Below are 19,830 nucleotides of genomic sequence, written 5' to 3'. Positions count from 1 at the left end.
AGGATTAAATAAATGTAACTAGGTTTCATTACTTTAGGGTTTCCTAAAGTTTTAAAATATTTCATTGTGTCTAATGACTCTAGGAAAATGATGTAAATTTCAGACCTTTCCAGATTTGTTTTTCACAAAAACTGGTATAACACAAAACATATTTTGATATACGAAAAACACAGTGCAGTGCAGAGGTAGAATGCCAAATTGACTATTGATGAGAATCACCCAGTAACTTCTTAATTTCTTTGACTTCATTTAGCTAACATCTCCAGGTTCACAACTTGAGAGAGAGGTCAAGTGTTTCCCACCACAGAGGCAGTTTACTGGTTTGTTGCTTAGACCAAAAGTTTGGAGTTCTATTTTATGACTTCCTTTCAAGTCCTACACTCAACATACACATCCATCAGCACATCTAGTTGGCTCTACCTTTAAAATAGAATCTGACCTCTCTCACAGTGCCCAAGATACGACCCGTATTCGTTTTCTATTGCTGCCTAATGATATACCACAAAACTTAGTGGCTTAAACCACAACAAACATCTATTATTTCTCAGTTTCTGTGGGTTGGGAATCAGGAACACCTTGACTGAGCAGTCTGGCTTAGATCTCTAATGAAATTGCAGTTAAGTCATCAGCCAGGGCAGTAGTCATCTGAATGCCTAACTGGTGCAGGGGCTGGAGGATCTTCCAAGGCTGCTTATGCACATGGCTGGCATGCTGTGCTGCCTTTCGGTGGAAGGTTTCAATGCCTCCCCACATGGGCCTCTTTGAAGGGCTTCTTGAGCATCCTATCCTTACCAGCATAAGTGGCTGACTGAGCTGCAGTGTCTTTTATGACCTCGTCTTGGAAGTTATACTTTGTTCTATTGGTCCTGCAGATCTGCTGTGATTCAGGGAGGTTAGACAAAAATACAGGAGAAGATCATGGGGAGTCATCTTGGAGGCTGGCTACCACACTACCACCACCTCTTACCTGGATTATTGTAATCACTTAACATTATTTTTTTCTTTTTTGAGACAGAGTCTCACTCTGTCACCCAGGCTGGAGTGCAGTGGCGCAATCTTGGCTCACTGCAACCTCCGTCTCCCAGGCTCAAGTGATTCTCTTGCCTCAGCCTCCCAAGTAGCTGGGATTATAGGTGCACGCCACCACACCTGGCTAATGTTTGTATTTTTAGTAGAGGCAGGGTTTCATCATGTTTGTCAGGCTGGTCTCGATCTCCTGACCTCAAGTGATCCACTCACCTTGGCCTCCCAGACTGTTGGGATTACAGGTGTGAGCCACCATGCCTGGCTGCAATCACTTAACATGCTTGTTTCTGTCTCCCTGATGTCTATTCTAGACATAGCAGCCAGCAACCCTCTTATATCATATTGTGTTGCTCCTCTCTTGAAAACCCTGTAACATCTCCCTTTAGTGAGGCAAAACTCAGCCTTTACCATGGTTCCAAGGCCTTACGTCATCTGGCCCCAACTACCTTTCTGATTAATCTCTTTTTACTGACTCTACTCCAGCACAAATATTATGCCTCAAATGCACTCAGCAGGCTTCTTCCCAAGGGACCTTGCACTGGCTTTTTCCTCTGCCTTAGATGATTACCCTGCAGATAATCCATGGCTAGTTCATTCAGACCTCTTTTCAAATATCAGCTGCTCAAAGAGGCCTTTTCTGATCATCACATATAAAATGAAACAGCACACCTGCCATTTCCAGTTTATGGCACTTAACACTTGTTGCCTGTTGAGTATGTAAGCTCAACAAGAGCAAGGGGTATATTTTGTTTTTGCTGAAGTCTCAGGATCTAGAATAGTGCCTGGCACATGGGAGGCACTCTGAAAATGCATGTTTAATGACTAAATAGGTGGGTTAATGAAAGTGGCTGTTAATCCCAGTTCTGCCTGCAAAAACACTCTCTTAACACTGAATTATGTATATGAGAGAGAAGAGAAAGGAAGGAAGAAGAAATGGGCATATGGGTAGATAGTTGTCAGCAAATGGAACTAGTCATAAGTGAGTTAAAAAAGGAGGCAAAGGGGGCAGGAAAATAACAACATGTGATGAAGTAGAGCACTTGGATTTGTAAGTCTGTGAACTCCAAAAACGGCGCAGGTTTATTCAAAGGAAGAAAATTACGTTCAATTAATTACACAAACTCAGGGAAAAAAAGAACAGTTTATCCAGGAGTTAAAAGAAGCATACAAGCATACTGTAGTTAAAAATATTAAAAGACCAAGAAAAGATACATAGATGCTCACGGAACTATGGTGGAAGCTCACTGAGGCATGCCTTGCGCATGGGATGAATGTTTTGAGGCAGCACTTGATGGGTGGACAGGACCTCCTGGATCTTGTCCAAACACATCTTGTTTGCTGCTATCCCTGCTTCAAACTCTCGGCGTTTCTCTTCCTTCTCTGCTTCTTGGGACTGCTGCTGGTAGGCGATTTGCATCTGAAGTTGCTTCCTGTACTCCTGGGCTAAACATTGGCGTCTAAAGTATTAGAAATGTCAAAGCATAAAATTATAAAACTAAGCATTTAGATTTATTTAGAGCATTACAATTAAAATATAATTTGTAAAGTCAAATTAAAATTCCCATTAAAATCAGGGTGAGTGGAGAAGAAACAGATGAAAAACTCAATAATGGGTTTCTTACACAATAATCATTAATATAATCCTAGAACAAATATTGATTTTAGGGAGGAAATGCTTCTTCGCTGCTCGCAATGTTCACTGCTATGTGGGAATAGTTCTTGGTTTGCCTCCATCCCTTCCCTCACTCTTCTCTATGGGTAAAATTGGAGAGGATAAGCAAACTGCTCAATTCAACTCTTCCCCTTTCTTTTTTTCTTTCTTTCTTTTTTTTTTTTTTTGAGACGGAGTCTCACTCTGTCGCCTGAAGTGCAGTTGCACGATCTCAGCTCACTGCAACCTTCGCCTCCCGGTTAAAGCAATTCTCTGCCTCAGCCTCCCGAGCAGCTGGGATTACAGGCACCCACCACCATGCCTGGCTAATTTTTGTATTTTTAGTAGAGACGAGGTTTCATCATTTTGGCCAGGCTAGTCTCAAACTCCTGACCTCAAGTGATCTGCCCACCTTGGCCTCCCAAAGTGCTGGGATTACAAGCGTGAGCTACGGCACCCAGCCAGCTTTTCCTCTTTCATCTTAGAGGCTGCTCCGCCTGTTTTCTGCTCTGCTCTAGATCAAAGGGCCACAACCCTGCACAGGAGGCCTGCAGTGGTCTCATGCTGCTGGGGACTGGGTAAGTTAGCCTCATCTTATCATTCTGTTCAGTATTAACTAGACAATTTCTTGCATCTATAAGCCACATTTTAAATATATGACAGCTTTTTTATTTACAGTGTAATTTTTATTGTAATAAAAAACACATTATGACAGGCATGGTAGCTCACACCTGTAATCCCAGCACTTTGGGAGGCTGAGGTGGGCGGATCACCTGAGGTCAGGAGTTCAAGACCAGCCTGACCAACCTGGAGAAACTCCGTCTCTACTAAAAATACAAAAATTAGCCAGGCATGGTGGTACATGCCTATAATCCCAGGTACTCAGGAGGCTGAGGCAGGAGAATCGCTTGAACCCAGGAGGTGGAGGTTGCAGTGAACTGAGATTGTGGCATTGCACTCCAGTCTGGGTGACAAGAGTGAAACTGCATCTCAAAAATAAACAAAAAACAAAACAAAACAAAACAAAATTACATAGGTCATACACCTAATAATCTCAGTACCTTAGGAGGCCAAGGCAGGAGGATCACAGGAGTTTGAGACCAGCCTGGGAAACATAGGGAGACCTGATCTGTACAAAACAATAAAAAATTGGCCAGGCATGGTGGTATGTGCCTGTGGTCCCTGCTGAAGTGGGTGGATTGTCTGAGCCCAGGAGGTTGAGGTTTCAGTGAGCCGTGATCACACTACTGCACCCCAGCCTGGGCAATAGAGCAAGACTTTGTCAAAAAAACAAAAACAAAAACAAAAAAACAAAAAAACCCACATAACAAATTTGCATCTTAACCATTTTTAAGTGTACAGTTCAGCAGTTAAGTCTCTTCATATTGCTGTAAAAGAGATCTCCAGAACTTTTTCATCTTGCAAATCTGAAACTCCCCTCCCCTCTTTCCTCCTCACAACTCCTGGTAACCACCATTCTACTTTATGTTTCTATAAATCTGACTACTTTATATGTCTCATAAAAATAGAATCATACAGTATTTGTCTTTTTGTGACTGGCTTATTTCACTTAGCATAATGTCCTCAAGGTTCATCCATACTATGGCATGTGACAGGATTTCCTTGCTTTTTAAGGCTGAATAATATTCCGTCATAAATATATACCACGTTTTGTTTATTCATTTCATTAATAGACTCTTGGGTTGCTTCTACCTCTTGAATACTGTGAATAGTGCTATGAATATTTCTGTACAAATATCTCTTCGAGACCCTGCTTTTAATTTTTGGACATATACCCAGAAGTGGGATTGCTGGATTATGTAGTAGTTTTAATATTAGTTTTTTGGAGGAACCTCCACACTGTTTTCCATAATGGTTATATAATTTTACAATTTATAAGCCGTATTTTTTTCTTTGTAGTTTCTTTCTTTTTTTTTTTTTTTAGACCGGGTCTCACTCTGTCACCCAGGCTGGAGTACACTACTGGAACAATCACACAACCATGGCTCACTGCAGCCTCAACCTCCCAGGTTCAGGTGATCCTCCCACCACAGTATCCCAGGTATCTGGGACTACAAGTGCACACAACCACACCCAGCTAATTTTTTTGTTGTTGTGTATTTTTTTAGAGACAAAGTTACACCATGTTGCACAGGCTGGTCTTAAACTCCTGGGATCAAGATCAGCCTATCTTGGCCTCCCAAAGTGGTGAGATTACAGGTGTGAGCCACCATGCCTGGCCTGTTTGTAGTTTCAATGGCTAGAAATACAAGCCACATTTTTAATATCAGCTGTGGTATAAGAAGAATTATATTTGATCTTTGTTCCTACTTCTTGGCACAGAGCTCCTACAACTCTTGTAATTTCCTGAGTGATAAAAGTATCTTTTGTCATTCAGAGGAACACCTGATTTTATGCTAATAAATTGACTTAGGGTAGGGCCCCTGGGTGGCCTCAGGATGGGGTTGGTCACTGGAAAGACCAAGTGATGAGGGGGTTAGGACTTTCAGCCCCACCCACTGACCTCTCAGGAGGGGAAGGTGGAGGCTGGAGATGAAGCTCTAAAACCTCTTGAACAAGGATGTTCTGAGGGCATCTGGGATGGTGACACAGAGAGGTGCTGAAAGGATGGTGCACCTGCAGAGAGCACAGAAGCCCCTATGCTTCTCTTCCACTTGGCTGTTCCTGAGTTGTGTCCATTGTGATAAACTGGTAAACATAAGTCAAATGTGTTCTTGATTTCTGTAAGCAATTCTAGCAAACTGTTGAACCTGAGGAGGAGGTCGTGGGAACTCCAATTTATAGCTGGTTGATCAGAAGGTGGTCTGGGACTAGCATCTGGTGTCTGAAGTGGCAGCAGTTTGTGGGACTAAGCCCTTACCCTGTGGGGTCTGTACTAACCCTGGGTAGTTACTATCAGAACTGAATTGAATTCTTGGACATCCGGTTGGTGTCTGAAGAATCAGAGAATCTGTTGTTGGGGTCAGAAAACACTCCATCAACTTTTATCAGAAACAAAGATAATGGGATTTTATCAGAAATAAAGATAATTTGGACACCCCTCTATGGTAGATTCTATTTTCCAAAGATGGCCACAGTACTGTCTTCCTCCCCATATGTGTACTCCTAATTAGGGAAAAGGAATCAGGCTGGTGGAACCAGGAGAAAGCAAAGAGAGAAAGCAGATAAGCTATAGGTCTGCCTTTGTTCATGGCCCAGGACATATAGCCCTCCTGTGCAGATAACATACAAAACTCACAAACTTCCTGCTTATCATCAAATGCTTTGATTTATCATCAAACACCTCGGCTGACAGAAGAATGCAAGTTAGCTCCCTGCTACCTTGGTGTTATCAAGTAGCCCAAGAACCATCCTATAAAATCTCCAGCAAGCCTTTGTTTCCTGGCAGTCAGCTCCTCTCTTGCTGGCTGCCATTGCTTTCTTGCACTGAATTTTCCTGCTTTCTCTAATAAATCTGCCTGTACCTACAACTGTCTTGGTAAATTCTTTTACCCCCATGCCACCAGCCTAGTTACGCTCTTCAGCAATGTGAACCTCTACTACCCTTTCAAGAGGTGGAGCTTCTTTCTCCATCTCCTTGAATCAGGATGGGCCCTGTAACTACTTTTATGACCAATGGAATATGGCAGAAGTAATGCTATGCCAGTCCCAGCTGTAGCTCTTAACTGGCCTGGCAGCTTCTTCTTCCTAGCTGTTGGTATACTTGTTATTGGAACTCTCCCTCTCAGAACAAGCCACCACATTGTGAGAAGTCCAAATCACATGGAGAGCCCACACATAGGGTTTCCAGGTGACAACTAAAACTCCTAGTTGATAACTGAGATCCCTGGCTCCAGTCAGCATACAATGCTCCCTATATGAGTAGGTATCCTAGGTTGAGCCTTCAGATGAATATAGCCTCAGTCATGTGGATCTGACTTCAACGATATGAGATGTTCCAAGCAAGAACTACCTAGACGAGCCTTGTTGACTCACAGAATCATAAGAGATAATCATGAATTGCTTTAAACCACACATTTCAGGGTGTTTTGTTATGTAGCAATAGGTAACTGTAATACCTCTGCCCATATTTTTTTCCTTATCTCTCCACTGGTTCAGAAGTTTAGCAGGGAAGAAATGTGATATTTGTTGAGTCCTCACAAATCTCCAACAGGAGACTTTTTAAAAATGAGAAGGAGGCCAGGCGTGGTGGCTCACGCCTATAATCCCAGCACTTTGGGAGGCCGAGGCGAGGGGATCACGAGGTCAGGAGTTCAAGACCAGCCTGGCCAAGGTGGTGAAACCCTGTCTCTACTAAAAATAATAAAAATTAGCCAGGCGTGGTGGCACGTGCCTGTAATCCCAGGTACTCGGGAGGCTGAGGCAGAGAACTGCTTGAACCCGGGAGGCGGAGATTGCAGTAAGCCAAGATTGCACCACTGCACTCCAGCCTAGGTGACACAGCAAGACTCCATCTCAAAAAAAAAAAAAAAAATATATATATATATATATACACACACACACACACACACACATATATATATATATACACACACACACATATATATATGAGAAGGAAAGATTTCCACAGCAGAGGCAGTAGCAGGAACTCAGAACAGTAGGACAGATGTTGTTTGTGACCCCAAAGTGAGAATAGGATCAGGCACATTAACCATACTTTTTCTAGAAAGAGCTTATTTCTATGCACCAAGTATGAGCACATCAACGGACAGGCCCCAGGAACAGGGAGGGTGACCAGTAATCAGAGAAACCAGGTCCTCTTCCTCCACTACACTGACTGCCTGATTTAGGTATCATGGCCACCAGTGGGAAGAGAGTGTGATGGTGTAAGAAAAGCTGCAGGGAGGTAGCCGCCTGTTTCCCCTACTTGAGCCTGGTTGTGATGATCAGAAGAAAACTAATCCCAGCCCTTGTCAGAGGAGGGCAGTGGTATTTCCCAAAGCATCCAGAGTTTTCTAATGCAGTAAGGCTAAACACATCCTCCTGGGGACATTTGTATGGAATCCTGTCCCTATAAGCCACTCTGCTAATCTAGCTGATTAGGCCAGCCTGCTTTTCAGGATTTGCTTCATGGAGCAAAAAAAATCTTCTTCCTATTTTAATAGGATTTAAGGTTAGTGCCTATTTTTTAAGTGTTTCAAATTTATTTTATTTTTAAAGATATTCATCCAGCCTAACAACTTATGTGTATAATCATAATATACATAATGGCAATGGAATTTAATTTTACGAAGACAGTTGGTGCCTACTTTTACGTGAAATTTTGTAAACTGCTTTGAGCTTCTAGAAGGACAAGTGTAACACTAATGTAAAATAATGTCAATAATGCATGAATTATGGCACATGGTCTTCTATGTTGAAAATCTGTTTTAGTTTTTGTTTTTTTTTTGAGACAGATCTTGCCTGTTGCCCAGGTTGGAGTGTAGTGGCACAATCATAGCTGCTGGGTTTAAGTCCTGTACTCAAGTGATCTTCCCACTTCAGCTCCCAAGTAGCTAGGACTACAGGCCTATGTCACCATATCTGGCTAATTTTTATTTTTATTTTTTTGTAGAGATGAGATCTTGCTACACTGCCCAGTCTAATCTCAAACTCCTGGCTTCAAGCAATCCTCCTTCCTCAGTCTCCCAAAGTACTGGGATTACAGGTGTGAGCCACCATGCCTGGCCAAAAATCTGTTTTTTAGGTAGCAAATGATGATATAGAAAACAAAATCATACCTTGCAAAATTCTCCTTCTCTTCACAGTTAAGTTCTTTAAGACTTTCATTTATGTGTTTCTGTTCCATAGCACGTTCTTCCTGTTCTTTAGCTTCTCTTTGCACTAAGAAAAGCAAAAGCAATTATATGTCAAATGACTTTCAGACAAGACTTGCCAACATCTTTCTGGGCACCAGAGTCATATTGTCTTTAGAAAGGTAGAGCTGAGAATCATGGCTGGATATTAGATTGATAAAGTAGAAGTACTCATCTCAATTGAGAAATAAATTGGGTTTAGACTCATATATGCTACAATCTACAGATTTCCTCTTAATCATATTTCATTGAAAATCTATAATTACCCTTTTTCATATAAATTATCAACGTTAAAACACTTCCTACTTTTCTCTCCTTGAAGACAAACAGTTCATTGCCATTCATATTAATAAGTTTATTTATTATAATTTATTATTTATTATATATATATTTATTATAAAATAAATATTATTTAAATATATAAAGCTCTTGGCTGGGTGCAATGCCTCATGCCTATAATCCCAGCATTTTGGGAGGCTGAGGCAGGTGGGTCACCTGAGGTCAGGAGTTCAAGACCAGCCTGGCCAACATGGCGAAACCCCCTCTCTACTAAAAGTACAAAAATTAGCTGGGCACGGTGGCACGTGCCTGTAATCCCAGCTGCTCAGGAGGCTGAGACACAAGAATCACTTGAACTTAGGAGGTGGAAGTTGCAGTGAGCCTAGATCGTGCCACTGCATTCCAGCCTGGGCGACACAGTGAGACTCCGTCTCAAAAAATAAATAAATAAAGCTCTTATAAGTTAATAAATATAGTTAAGCATCCAATAGAAAAAAAAGACAGGCCGGGCGCGGTGGCTCAAGCCTGTAATCTCAGCACTTTGGGAGGCCAAGATGGGCGGATCACGAGGTCAGGAGATCGAGACCATCTTGGCTAACATGGTGAAATCCCGTCTCTACTAAAAATACAAAAACTAGCCAGGCGAGGTGGCGGGCGCCTGTAGTCCCAGCTACTTGGGAGGCTGAGGCAGGAGAATGGCGTAAACCCAGGAGGCGGAGCTTGCAGTGAGCTGAGATCTGGCCACTGCACTCCAGTCCGGGTGACAGAGCGAGACTCCGCCTCAAAAAAAAAAAAAAGAAAAGAAAAAAAGACAAAGGAAACAGAGTTTACAAAATAATAAATACAACTGGCTAATATACATCTGAGATGTATATATCTTTGGTACCACAGTCTATTTCAGAAATTTATCTTAAGTAACCAAATACAATCCAAAAACAACTACGTACGGAGACAGTAACCTGGAATTCTAAAACAGCAGTAAAAAGATTAGAAATAATATAAAGGGTCATTAGTTGTATTTAGGTAAAATAAGTTACAGTCCATTTTTATAACAGATTTCTAGGCAGTCATTACAAATCTTATAATTGACAAAAAATGACTTAAAAATAGTTTCGATAAGTGAAAAATATAGACCATAAAACAGTATATACTACATGATTCTAATTTGTGAAGGAAAATTATATGTGTAGTAAAAATACTAGAAGAAAATATACAAAGCTGTGAATAGTAGCTATTCCCGGGTGGTAGAATTATGGTTGATTTTGTTTCCTTGTTTATAAATGGTCGCAATAAATTTTCCATGTTTTTCCAACATTTTACATAACATTTATCGCTTGTTAGATATGAGTTCTAAATTTTTCTTCAAAGAATTAATATGTCAGTATGTTCAATTCTTTGCCTTCTACTTTTAAACTTAACTTCCTCATAAAGCAACCTTTTTTGATCACCTGCTCCACCCTGACTCATTCTGATCACCTGCTCCACCCTGACTCATTCTGATCACCTGCGCCACCCTGACTCATTCTGATCACCTGCCCCACCCTGATTCATTCAGATTACCTGCTCCACCCTGACTCATTCAGATTACCTGCTCCACCCTGACTCATTCAGATTACCTGCTCCACCCTGACTCATTCTGATCATCTGCTCCACCCTGACTCATTCTGATCATCTGCCCCACCCTGATTCATTCAGATTACCTGCTCCACCCTAACTTATTCTGATTACCTGCTCCACCCTGACTCATTCCGATTATCTGCTCCACCCTCATTCTCCACCCTGACTCATTCCATAACCACTTTTCCCGCCAGACCATTCAGCCCGTCACTCTCTTTAAATTAGCCAATCAGAATTAGTTTAGCCTGTGTGGTCTAACCCTAGCCAATAGCGGAACGACACAGCAGCAGGGGCCATGTGAGTCAGGAATAAGAACTCCTTCCCCTCCCTGGCCTAGGTGTGTTCTCGCTATTGTTCCATCTGCAACTGAGCACCCTTTCTGCAGAAAGTAAAGATGGCCTTGCTGAGAGATCATTTGTCTCTGTGCTGACTTTTCTTCCTGGCACCGATTGTCTATTTCTAACATCACTGATGAATATAAAAATATTTTCAGCATATAAACTTTCCACTCAGTTTCTAAAAGTTCCATCTGCTTTTCAATTTTCTACTGTTACTATAATTCCTGGAGTGAAGAATTAATGAATGGGACCAGGATGAGCTTCCTCTTGCGAAGACCACTAGTGTGAAATGCAGTGGTACCCTAATAATAAATGTGTCCATGTGTTTATTGCCTCTCTGGTCCATTGGGCTGGACATGGAAATGGCAGAAATCTGGAGGTGGAAATTCACCCTCTCAACGAACACCCTTCTGTGACCAAGCACTGCTTGAAGCTGAGGGAATACAGTGGCATAGTGTAGTAAAATAATAGAGACATAATGTGGCTATAAGATTATCATGGTAGCCATAAAGTTAACTTAAGCATCTCACAGGGCTGGCACTATGTATCACTTAGCAGTATGATGCAACCTAGTCCAGGGATTTCCAAAAGACAAAGGTCTTTCAGCACAGATGTAACTTTCAGAAACCTTAAAACAAAGCTTACCCTTACAAGAATAGCTTAAACTCCCTTTATGAAAGAAACACCTAGTAACCGACGTGGATTGAAAGTAAGTATTAAAAAGGGGAAAGATTCTCCAAACTTTGAGAATGGTCTCCAAATAAAGACCCCTCAGGCCAGTTGGTCATCTGAGATGTGAGCAAGCCACAGTGCCCCGGAAAGAGGATTTATCTTAAATGGGGGAACACAGAGGGCTGGCTGCTCAAGGCATGAGTCAATTGAGCTGGCACTGAAGGATAACTAGATTTCTCATGATCAAGAGCATCATAGGCAGAGACAACTACATAAACAAAGGTATGGCATCAGGGGAACCAGCCCCCAATATTTCAATGTAGGTCCTTTCTATTTTCCCTAAGTGTCAGCCAGTCTAAGAAATAGAGAAAGGGAACAAAGAGAGAAATTTTATAGCTGGGCCTACAGAGGTGTTATCACATATTGGTAGGACCGTGATGGCGACCTCGAGCTGCAAAACCAGCAAGTTTTTATTAGGGATTTTGAAAGGGGAGGGGGTGTATGAACAGGGAGTAGGTCACAAGGATCACACGCTTCAAAGGGCCATAAAGGTCACAAGGCAAAGGCAAAATTAGAATTACTGATGAGGGTCTGTGTCCCGCTGTGCACACATTGTCTTGATAAACATCTTAACAGGAAACAGGGTTGGAGAGCAGAGAACCGGTCTGACTAGAATTCACCAGGCTGGAATTTCCCAATCCTAGTAAGCCTGAGGGTACAGCAGGAGACCAGGGTGTATTTCAGTCCTTATCTCAACCACATAAGACAGACATTCCCAGAGCTGCCGTCTATAGACCTACCCCCAGGAATGCATTCCTTCCCCAGGGCTATTCCTTGCTGGGAAAAGAATTCAGCGATATTTATCCTACTCGCTTTCTGCAAGAAGAAAAATATGGCTCTATTCTGCCCAACCCTGCAGGCAGTCACACCTTATGGTTATCTTTCCTTATTCCCTGAAAATCGCTGTTATTCTGTTCTTTTTCAGGGTGCACTGATTTTGTATTGTTCAAATACACGTTTTACAATTTGTACAGTTAACACAATCATCACAGGGTCCTGAGGTGACATTACATCCTCAGCTTACAAAGATGACAGGATTAAGAGATTAAAGTAAGACAGGTGTAAGAAATTATAAAAGTATTAATTTTCGGATCTAATAAATGTCCATGAAATCTTCACAATTTATGTTCAGAGATTGCAGTAAAGATAGGCATAAGAAATTATAAAATTATTAATTTTGGGAACTGATAAAAGTCCATGAAATCGTCACAATTTATGTTCTGCTGCTGCAGCTTCCCTCCATTTGGGGCCCCTGACTTCCCACAACAGTATGGAGAAAACTTTCAAAAGAAAAGAGGGACAGATAGAAAGGACAAAAGGGAGCTGTATGTCTGTGCCCCACCTTCTCACTCTTCATTCTAATCACCAAGGCACACAGTATTCAAATGATGTACTGTTCCTTTAACCTTGAGAACTTCTTCCCTGTGACTGGAATCTGCTGGTATATAAAACTCTTCATATATATCCAACTAGATAAGATTTGCAAAAAAAAGGCCTCCTGCCTTCATCCTTTTTGCATCCCTCATGGTGTTTTACATAATAAGTATTATGGTTGTTAGTATTTTGGTTGTTACCTAAATTGAATTAAGGGCAAGCTACAACATAACTGTAATTCAGTTCCTTACACTTTTCTTGAACTTGAAGTTTTCTTGTACACATGACCTCATCCACAAGCTGTCTCCTTGCCTCCTTTTCAAGTCTCAGCTCCTTGTCCTTCTCAGCCAACTTCTTTTCCTTGTCTTCCTCTAATATTCTGTCAATTTCTTTCTCCTGAGCTTTTTCTTCTTCACGTCTCTGTGCCAAATATTTATGGTATATCTTCTGTTCTCTTATCATATCTTCCTATGTAACATAAAAATTCATATTGTTAAAATTTTTTTGTGTGATAGTGATAGTAAGGATACATTTAAAAACAATCTTTAAAAGCTCCAATCCCAATCTTTTAGAACTATGTACTGAAACATTTACAGATGTATGTCTGAAGTTTATTCCAAAATACTCAAGAGTAGGGGGGAAATAGGTAGGGATATAGAAGAGACATGAATGGCCATTAGTTGACAGTTGTTAAAGTGAGGTGATGGACACATGGGGACTCATTGTGCAATTCTTTGTATTTGTTTGAAATGTTTGATAATAATTGTTTGAATAAGTTAATTCAAATGCTTTCCCAAAGTGTTTTTCAAAGTAGTTGCCAAATAGTTTTCAATGATACAGCTTTATTTTCATTTACTTTAATTTAGGTATATGAAATCTTAATCGGATCAACAAAATAAGTCATTTCTACTATTATAGCACTGTCTCTCTGGCTGGTAGTCATTTTGTACTTTATTACAGCAATTATAAATCTTAGCTACACTTTGGAACCACCTGAGGAGCTTTAAAAAGTATTGAGGGCTGGCCGGGGGTGGTGGCTCACACCTGTAATCCCAGCACTTTGGGAGGCCAAGGCGGGCAGACCATGAGGTCAGAAGATCGAGACCATCCTGGCTAACGTGGTGAAACCCCATCTCTACTAAACACACAAAAAATTAGCCTGGTGTGGTGGCGGGCACCTGTAGTCCCAGCTACTTGGGAGGCTGAGGCAGGAGAATGGCATGAACCCAGGAGGCAGAGCTTGCAGTGAGCAAGATCACACCACTGCCCTCCAGCCTGGACAACAGAGCAAGACTCCATCTCAAAAAAAAAAAAAAAAAAATGTACTGAGGGCTGAGTCCCACCCCCAGAAATTCCTATTTAATGGATACCTTTTAAGTTCCCCCAGGTGACAGTAATGTGCAGCTAAAGTTGAGACCTGCTATTTATTTAGTGCAAGCATTTTTAGCTGGCTACTGCCATGTTGCAGTAATTATCTGACAGCAATGAGTTCATCCAACACCAAGGTTCTAGATATTATTAAATACCTGATACAGTTTGGCTCTGTGTCCCCACCCAAATCATATCTTGAATTGTAATCCCCATGTGTGAGGAGAGGGACCTGGTGGGAGGTGACTTGGTCATGGGGGTAGTTTCCCCCATGCTGTTCTCGTGATAGTGAATTCCCATGAGATCAGATGGTTTAAAAGTGTGGCTTTCTTCATTCCTTCCCTCCTGCCACCACATAAGACGTGCCTTGCTTCCCTTTCCACTGTGATTTTAAGTTTCCTGAGTCTTCCCCAGCCATGTGGAACTGTGAGTCAATTACACCTTCTTTTTTTAATAAGTTACCCAATGTCAGGTAGTTCTTTACAGCAGTGTGAAAAAAGACTAATACCATTTCCCACTAAAAATAACCAACAATCCTTGGGAAAATAATCAATTATAAGACTGGAGCAGAAACTGAACAGGATGAACCTGGGACATCTTATTGTGTCAGAATCAAGAAAACTATCAAAGTCTATTGGAGGACAGCATCAAAAGAACAAGACAGCCCACTTAAAGGGACTCCCACGATCTAGAATCAGGCAATCTGAGCACCAAAAAGAAGAGTGAACTAATAATCCACTAAAAAACTATTGAAACTTGGCCAGGCACAGTGGCTCATGCCTGTAATCCCAGCACTTTCGGAGGCCAAGGTGGGTGGATCACTTGAGGTCAGGAGTTGGAGACCAGCCTGGTCAACATGGTGAAACCCTGTCTCTACTAAAAATACAAAAAATTAGCTGGGTGTGGTGGCACAAGCCTGTAGTCCCAGCTACTTAGGAGGCTGAGGCAGGAAGATCGCTTGAACCCGGAAGGCAGAGGTTGCAGTGAGCCAAGAATATGCCACTGCACTCTAGCCTGGGTGGCACAACAAGACTCTATTTAAAAAAAAACCAACTATTAAAACTACAAAATGAGTTTAGCAATGTTGCAGGATACAAGACCAATATACAAAAGTCCTTGTATTTCTATTTGACAGCATCAATCTAAAATGAAATTAAAAATTTTATTTCCAAATAGAAATGCTATCCTTAGGAATAAATTTAACAAAGTGTTAAAATGTATACTCTGAAAACTAGGAAACATTACTGAAAGAAATTAAAGAAGACCTAAATAAATGGAAAGACAGCCTAAGTTCATGAATCAGAAAACAATACTGTGAAAATGGCAGCACTTCCCAAATTGACCTACAGATTCAACACAATTTTTATCAAAATCTCAACTGGCTTCTTTGTAGAAATTGACAAGCTGATCCATGTAACTTCTAGATACATGGATATGCAAGGGAGCCAGAATAGCCAAAACAATTTGAAAAAAGAACAAAGTTTGAGGATTTACATTTTCTCTCTCTCTCTCTTTTTTTTATTTTTTATTTTTTGAGATGAAGTTTCACTCTGGTTGTCCAGGCTGGAATGCAATGGTGGAGTTTCACTCTTGTTGCCTGGGCTGGACTGCAATGATGCGATCTCAGCTCACTGCAACCTCCACCTCCTGGTTCAAGCGATTCTCCTGCCTCAGCCTCTGAAATAGCTGGGATTACAGGTATGCACCACCATGCCCAGCTAAGTTTTGCATTTTTGGTAGAGACAGGGTTTCACCATGTTGGTCAGGCTGGCCTCAAACTCCTGACCTCAGCTGATCCTCCCACCTCAGCCTCCCAAAATGTTGGGATTACAGGCGTAAGCCACTGTGCCCGGCCAGCATTTATATTTTCTGATTTCAAACTTACTACAAAGCAACAGTAATCAAGACATGTAGATTTGTTATACTGGACTAAGGATAGATATATAGATTGATGGAATAGAACTGAGTGTCCAGAAATAAACCTTCACTTTACTGTAACTGATTTTTGACAGGGGTGATAAGACAATTCAATAGGGCAACAATTAGACAATTATTTCAACAAATGATGCTGGAATAACTTGATATCCACATGCAGAATAACAAATTAGGATCCTTATTTCATGCTATATATAAAACTTAAAATGGATCAAAAGCCTAAATGTAAAAGCTAAAATTATAAAACTCTAACAAGAAAACAAAGGAGTACATCTTTGTGATCCTAGACTAGGTAACCGGTTTTTAGATAGGACCCCCAAGGCATAAGCAACAAAAGAAAATCTAGCTAAATTGAACTTTGTCAAAATTTAAAACTTTTGTGATTCAAAGGACACCATCACAAAAGTAAAAAGACAACCTACAGAATGAAAGGAAATAACTGCAAATCATTTATCTGGTAAGAGACTTGAACCTAGAAAATATAAAGAACTCTTGGCTAGGCGTGGTGGCTCATGCCTTTAATCCCAGCACTTTGGGAGGCTGAGGTGGGCAGATCACCTAAGGTCAGGAGTTCAAGACCAGCCTGGCCAACATGGTGAAACCCCGTCTCTACTAAAAATACAAAAAAATCAGCCAGGCATGGTGGCAGGCGCCTGTAATCCCAGTGACTTGGGAGGCTGAGGCAGAAGAACTGCTTGAACCTGGGAGGTGGAGTTTGCAGTGAGACAAGATTGCACCATTGCACTCCAGCCTGGGCAACGAGAGTGAGACTTAAAAAAAAAAAAGAGAGGGGAAAGAAAAGAACTCTTACAACTTAATAATAAAAGGACCAATAACCCAACTAAAATATGGGCAAAGGACTTGAACAGACTTCTCTAAGAATAGAGAATAGCTTTCAAATAGATTTCTCCAAAGAAGATCTACAAATGACCATAAGCACAGGAAAAGAGGCTCAATATCATTAGTCACTAGGGAAATACAAATAAAAACCATAATGAGATACTACTTCAGATGCATTAGGATGGGTAAAATAAAAAAAGACAGACAATAACAAGTGTTGACGAGCATGTGGATAAATCAAAACCCTCATACACTGCTGGTGGGAATGTAAAATGGTCCAGCCACTATGGAAAATACTTTGGCAATTCCTCAGAACTTCAACAGAGTTACCATATGGCCCAGTAATACTACTTCTAGTTATATGTCCCAAAGAAAAATAAAAACATACATCCACACAAAAATTTGTACATGAATGTTCATAGTAGCATTATTCATAATAGCCAAAAAGTGGAAATAACCCAAATGTCCATCAACTGATATAATGCATAAACAAAATGTGGCATATCCATACAATGGAATATCATTCAGCCACATAAACAAGTAAAATAGCAATACATGCTGGATAAACCTTGAAAACATTATGCTAAGTGAAAGAAGACAGTCAACAGGTCACATAACATGTGATTCCATTCATGTCAAAGTCCAGACTTTGGAAAAATCTATAGAGACACAAAATAGATAAGTGGCTGCTTAGGACTAGAGGTGAGAGGTGAGGAAGAAGGGATAGTAGGATAGTGAAAATGTTCTAAAATAGAATGTGATGATAGGGGCACTTATCTGAGAAAACAGTAAAATCCACTGAATTGTATGGTTTAAATTGGGGAACTGAATGTTACGTGAATTATCTCTTGAAGCTATTAAAAAAATAATAAAATGATTTAAATGTGAACAAACAACTCAACAGGAAAAAACAAATCAAATAAGCAAGTCAATTAGATAACGGGCAAAAACCAGGAGCTGGAGGCTGCAGTGAGCTATGATCATGCCACTGTACTCCAGCCTAAGTGACAGAGTGAGATACTGGCTAAACAAAAAGAAAACAAAACAGAAAATGGGCAAAAGACATGACGAGACATTTCATTGAAGAAGACATACAGATGGAAAACAGGCTCATAAAAAGTTGTTCAAAATCATTAACCATTAGGAAAATGTAAATTAAACCACAATGAGATGTTACTACACATCTATCAGAATGGTTAAAGTGGACAATAGTGATAGCACCAAATGCTGGTGAGGATGTGGAGAAACCAGATTGCTCATGTATTCCTGCTGGGAATGTAAGATGGTACGGCTACTCTGAAAAACAGTTTAGCAGTTTCTTTAAAAAACTAAACATGCAATTACTATATGATATAGCAATTGCTCTTCTAGGCATTTATCTCATAGAAATGATGATTTGTGCTGGGTGTGGTGGCTCATGCCTGTAATCCAAGCATTTTGGGAGGCTGAGGTGGGCGTGTCACTTGAGGTCAGGAGTTTGAGACCAGCCTGGCCAACATGGTGATATCCCATCTCTACTAAAAATACAAAAAAAAAAATTAGCCGGGCATGGTAGCCACACCTGTAATCCTAGATACTCAGGAGGCTGTGGCAGGAGAATCACTTGAACCCAGGAGGTGGAGGTTACAGTGAGCCGAGACCACGCCACTGCACTCCAGCCTGGGTGACAGAGCGAGACTCTGTCAAAAAAAAAAAAAAAAAAATTGAGAATGTGTTGACAGAAAAACCTGTACTCAAATGATTATAGCAGCTTTACTCATAATAGCCATAACCTGGAAACAACTCAAATGTCCTTCAACAGGTGAATGGCTAAACAAACTGCAGTAAATCTATACCATAAATACTACTCAAGAATAAACTGGGAGGCCGAGGCAGCTGGATCATCTGAGGTCAGGAGTTTGAGACCAGGCTGGCCAACATGGCGAAACCCTGTCTCTACTAAAAAACACAAAAATTAGCCAGACGCAGTGGCACACGCGTGTAATCCCAGCTACTCAGGAGGCTGAGACAGGAAAAGCGCTTGAACCTATGAGGCGGAGGTTGCAGTGAGCTGAAATCACGCTATGGCACTCCAGCCTGGGTGACAAGAGCGAAATTCTACCTCAAAAAAAAAAAAGAATAAAAAAAGGCTGGGCGCAGTGGCTCATGCCTGTAATCCCAACACTTTGGGAGGCCAAGGCAGGGGGATCACTTGAGCCCAGGAGTTCAAGACCAGCCTGGGCAGCATAGTGAGACCCCATCTCTACAAAAAAAAAGAAAACTAGCTTGGCATGGTGACTTGCACCTGTAGTCCCAACGACTCAGGAGGTTGAGGTTGAAGTTATCAATTGAGCCTGGGAAGCTGAGGCTGCAGGGAGCTGAGATCACACCACTGCACTCCAGCCTGAGTGACAGGGCAAGACTGTCTCAAAAAAAAAATTTTTTTTTAAATAAAAATAAAAATAAACAACTATTGATAGATCCAAAAAGTAGGACAAATCTCCTGAGGGTTATGCTAAGTGAAAAAGGCTATCTGAAAAGATTACATACTATATGATTCTACTAATATAACATTCCCGAAATAATAAAATTATAGAAATGAAGAACAGGGTTAGGAAGGGGGTGGGGCAAGAGGGAAGTAGGTGTGACTATAAAAGGTCAATATGAGAAATCCTGGTGCTGATGAGATGTTCAGTATCTTGATTATATCAATGTCAACATCCTGACTGGGATGGTACTATAGTTTTGCAAGATATTACCATTGAGGGAACCAGAGTAAAGGGTACAAGGAATCTCTCTGTATCATTTCTTAAAACTGCATATGAATCTACAATCATATCAAAATGAAGTTTATCCAGGCACAGTGGTTCACACC

At 41.0% G+C, this 19,830-nt stretch overlaps 1 protein-coding gene across 1 annotated transcript in view; it reads right to left on the bottom strand.

The window, feature by feature from the left end:
• Window positions 1–2,066: 2,066 nt before the first annotated feature.
• CFAP53 (cilia and flagella associated protein 53) overlaps window positions 2,067–19,830 on the bottom strand; it is a 35,062-nt gene continuing 17,298 nt past the window's right edge. The window contains exons 6-8 of the mRNA XM_023207570.1: window positions 13,085–13,301; window positions 8,419–8,521; window positions 2,067–2,483 (exon numbers count right to left, since the gene is read on the bottom strand). Coding sequence (XP_023063338.1) covers window positions 2,255–2,483; window positions 8,419–8,521; window positions 13,085–13,301 — 549 coding nt within the window. The 3' untranslated portion in view covers window positions 2,067–2,254. The remainder of the gene's footprint in view (window positions 2,484–8,418; window positions 8,522–13,084; window positions 13,302–19,830) is intronic.

The sequence above is a fragment of the Piliocolobus tephrosceles genome, chromosome 18, assembly GCF_002776525.5.
Source record: "Piliocolobus tephrosceles isolate RC106 chromosome 18, ASM277652v3, whole genome shotgun sequence".
NCBI classification, from domain to species: domain Eukaryota; kingdom Metazoa; phylum Chordata; class Mammalia; order Primates; family Cercopithecidae; genus Piliocolobus; species Piliocolobus tephrosceles.
The sequence above is the reverse complement of the archived record's forward strand: the minus strand, read 5'-3'. Positions and strand labels throughout refer to the sequence as shown.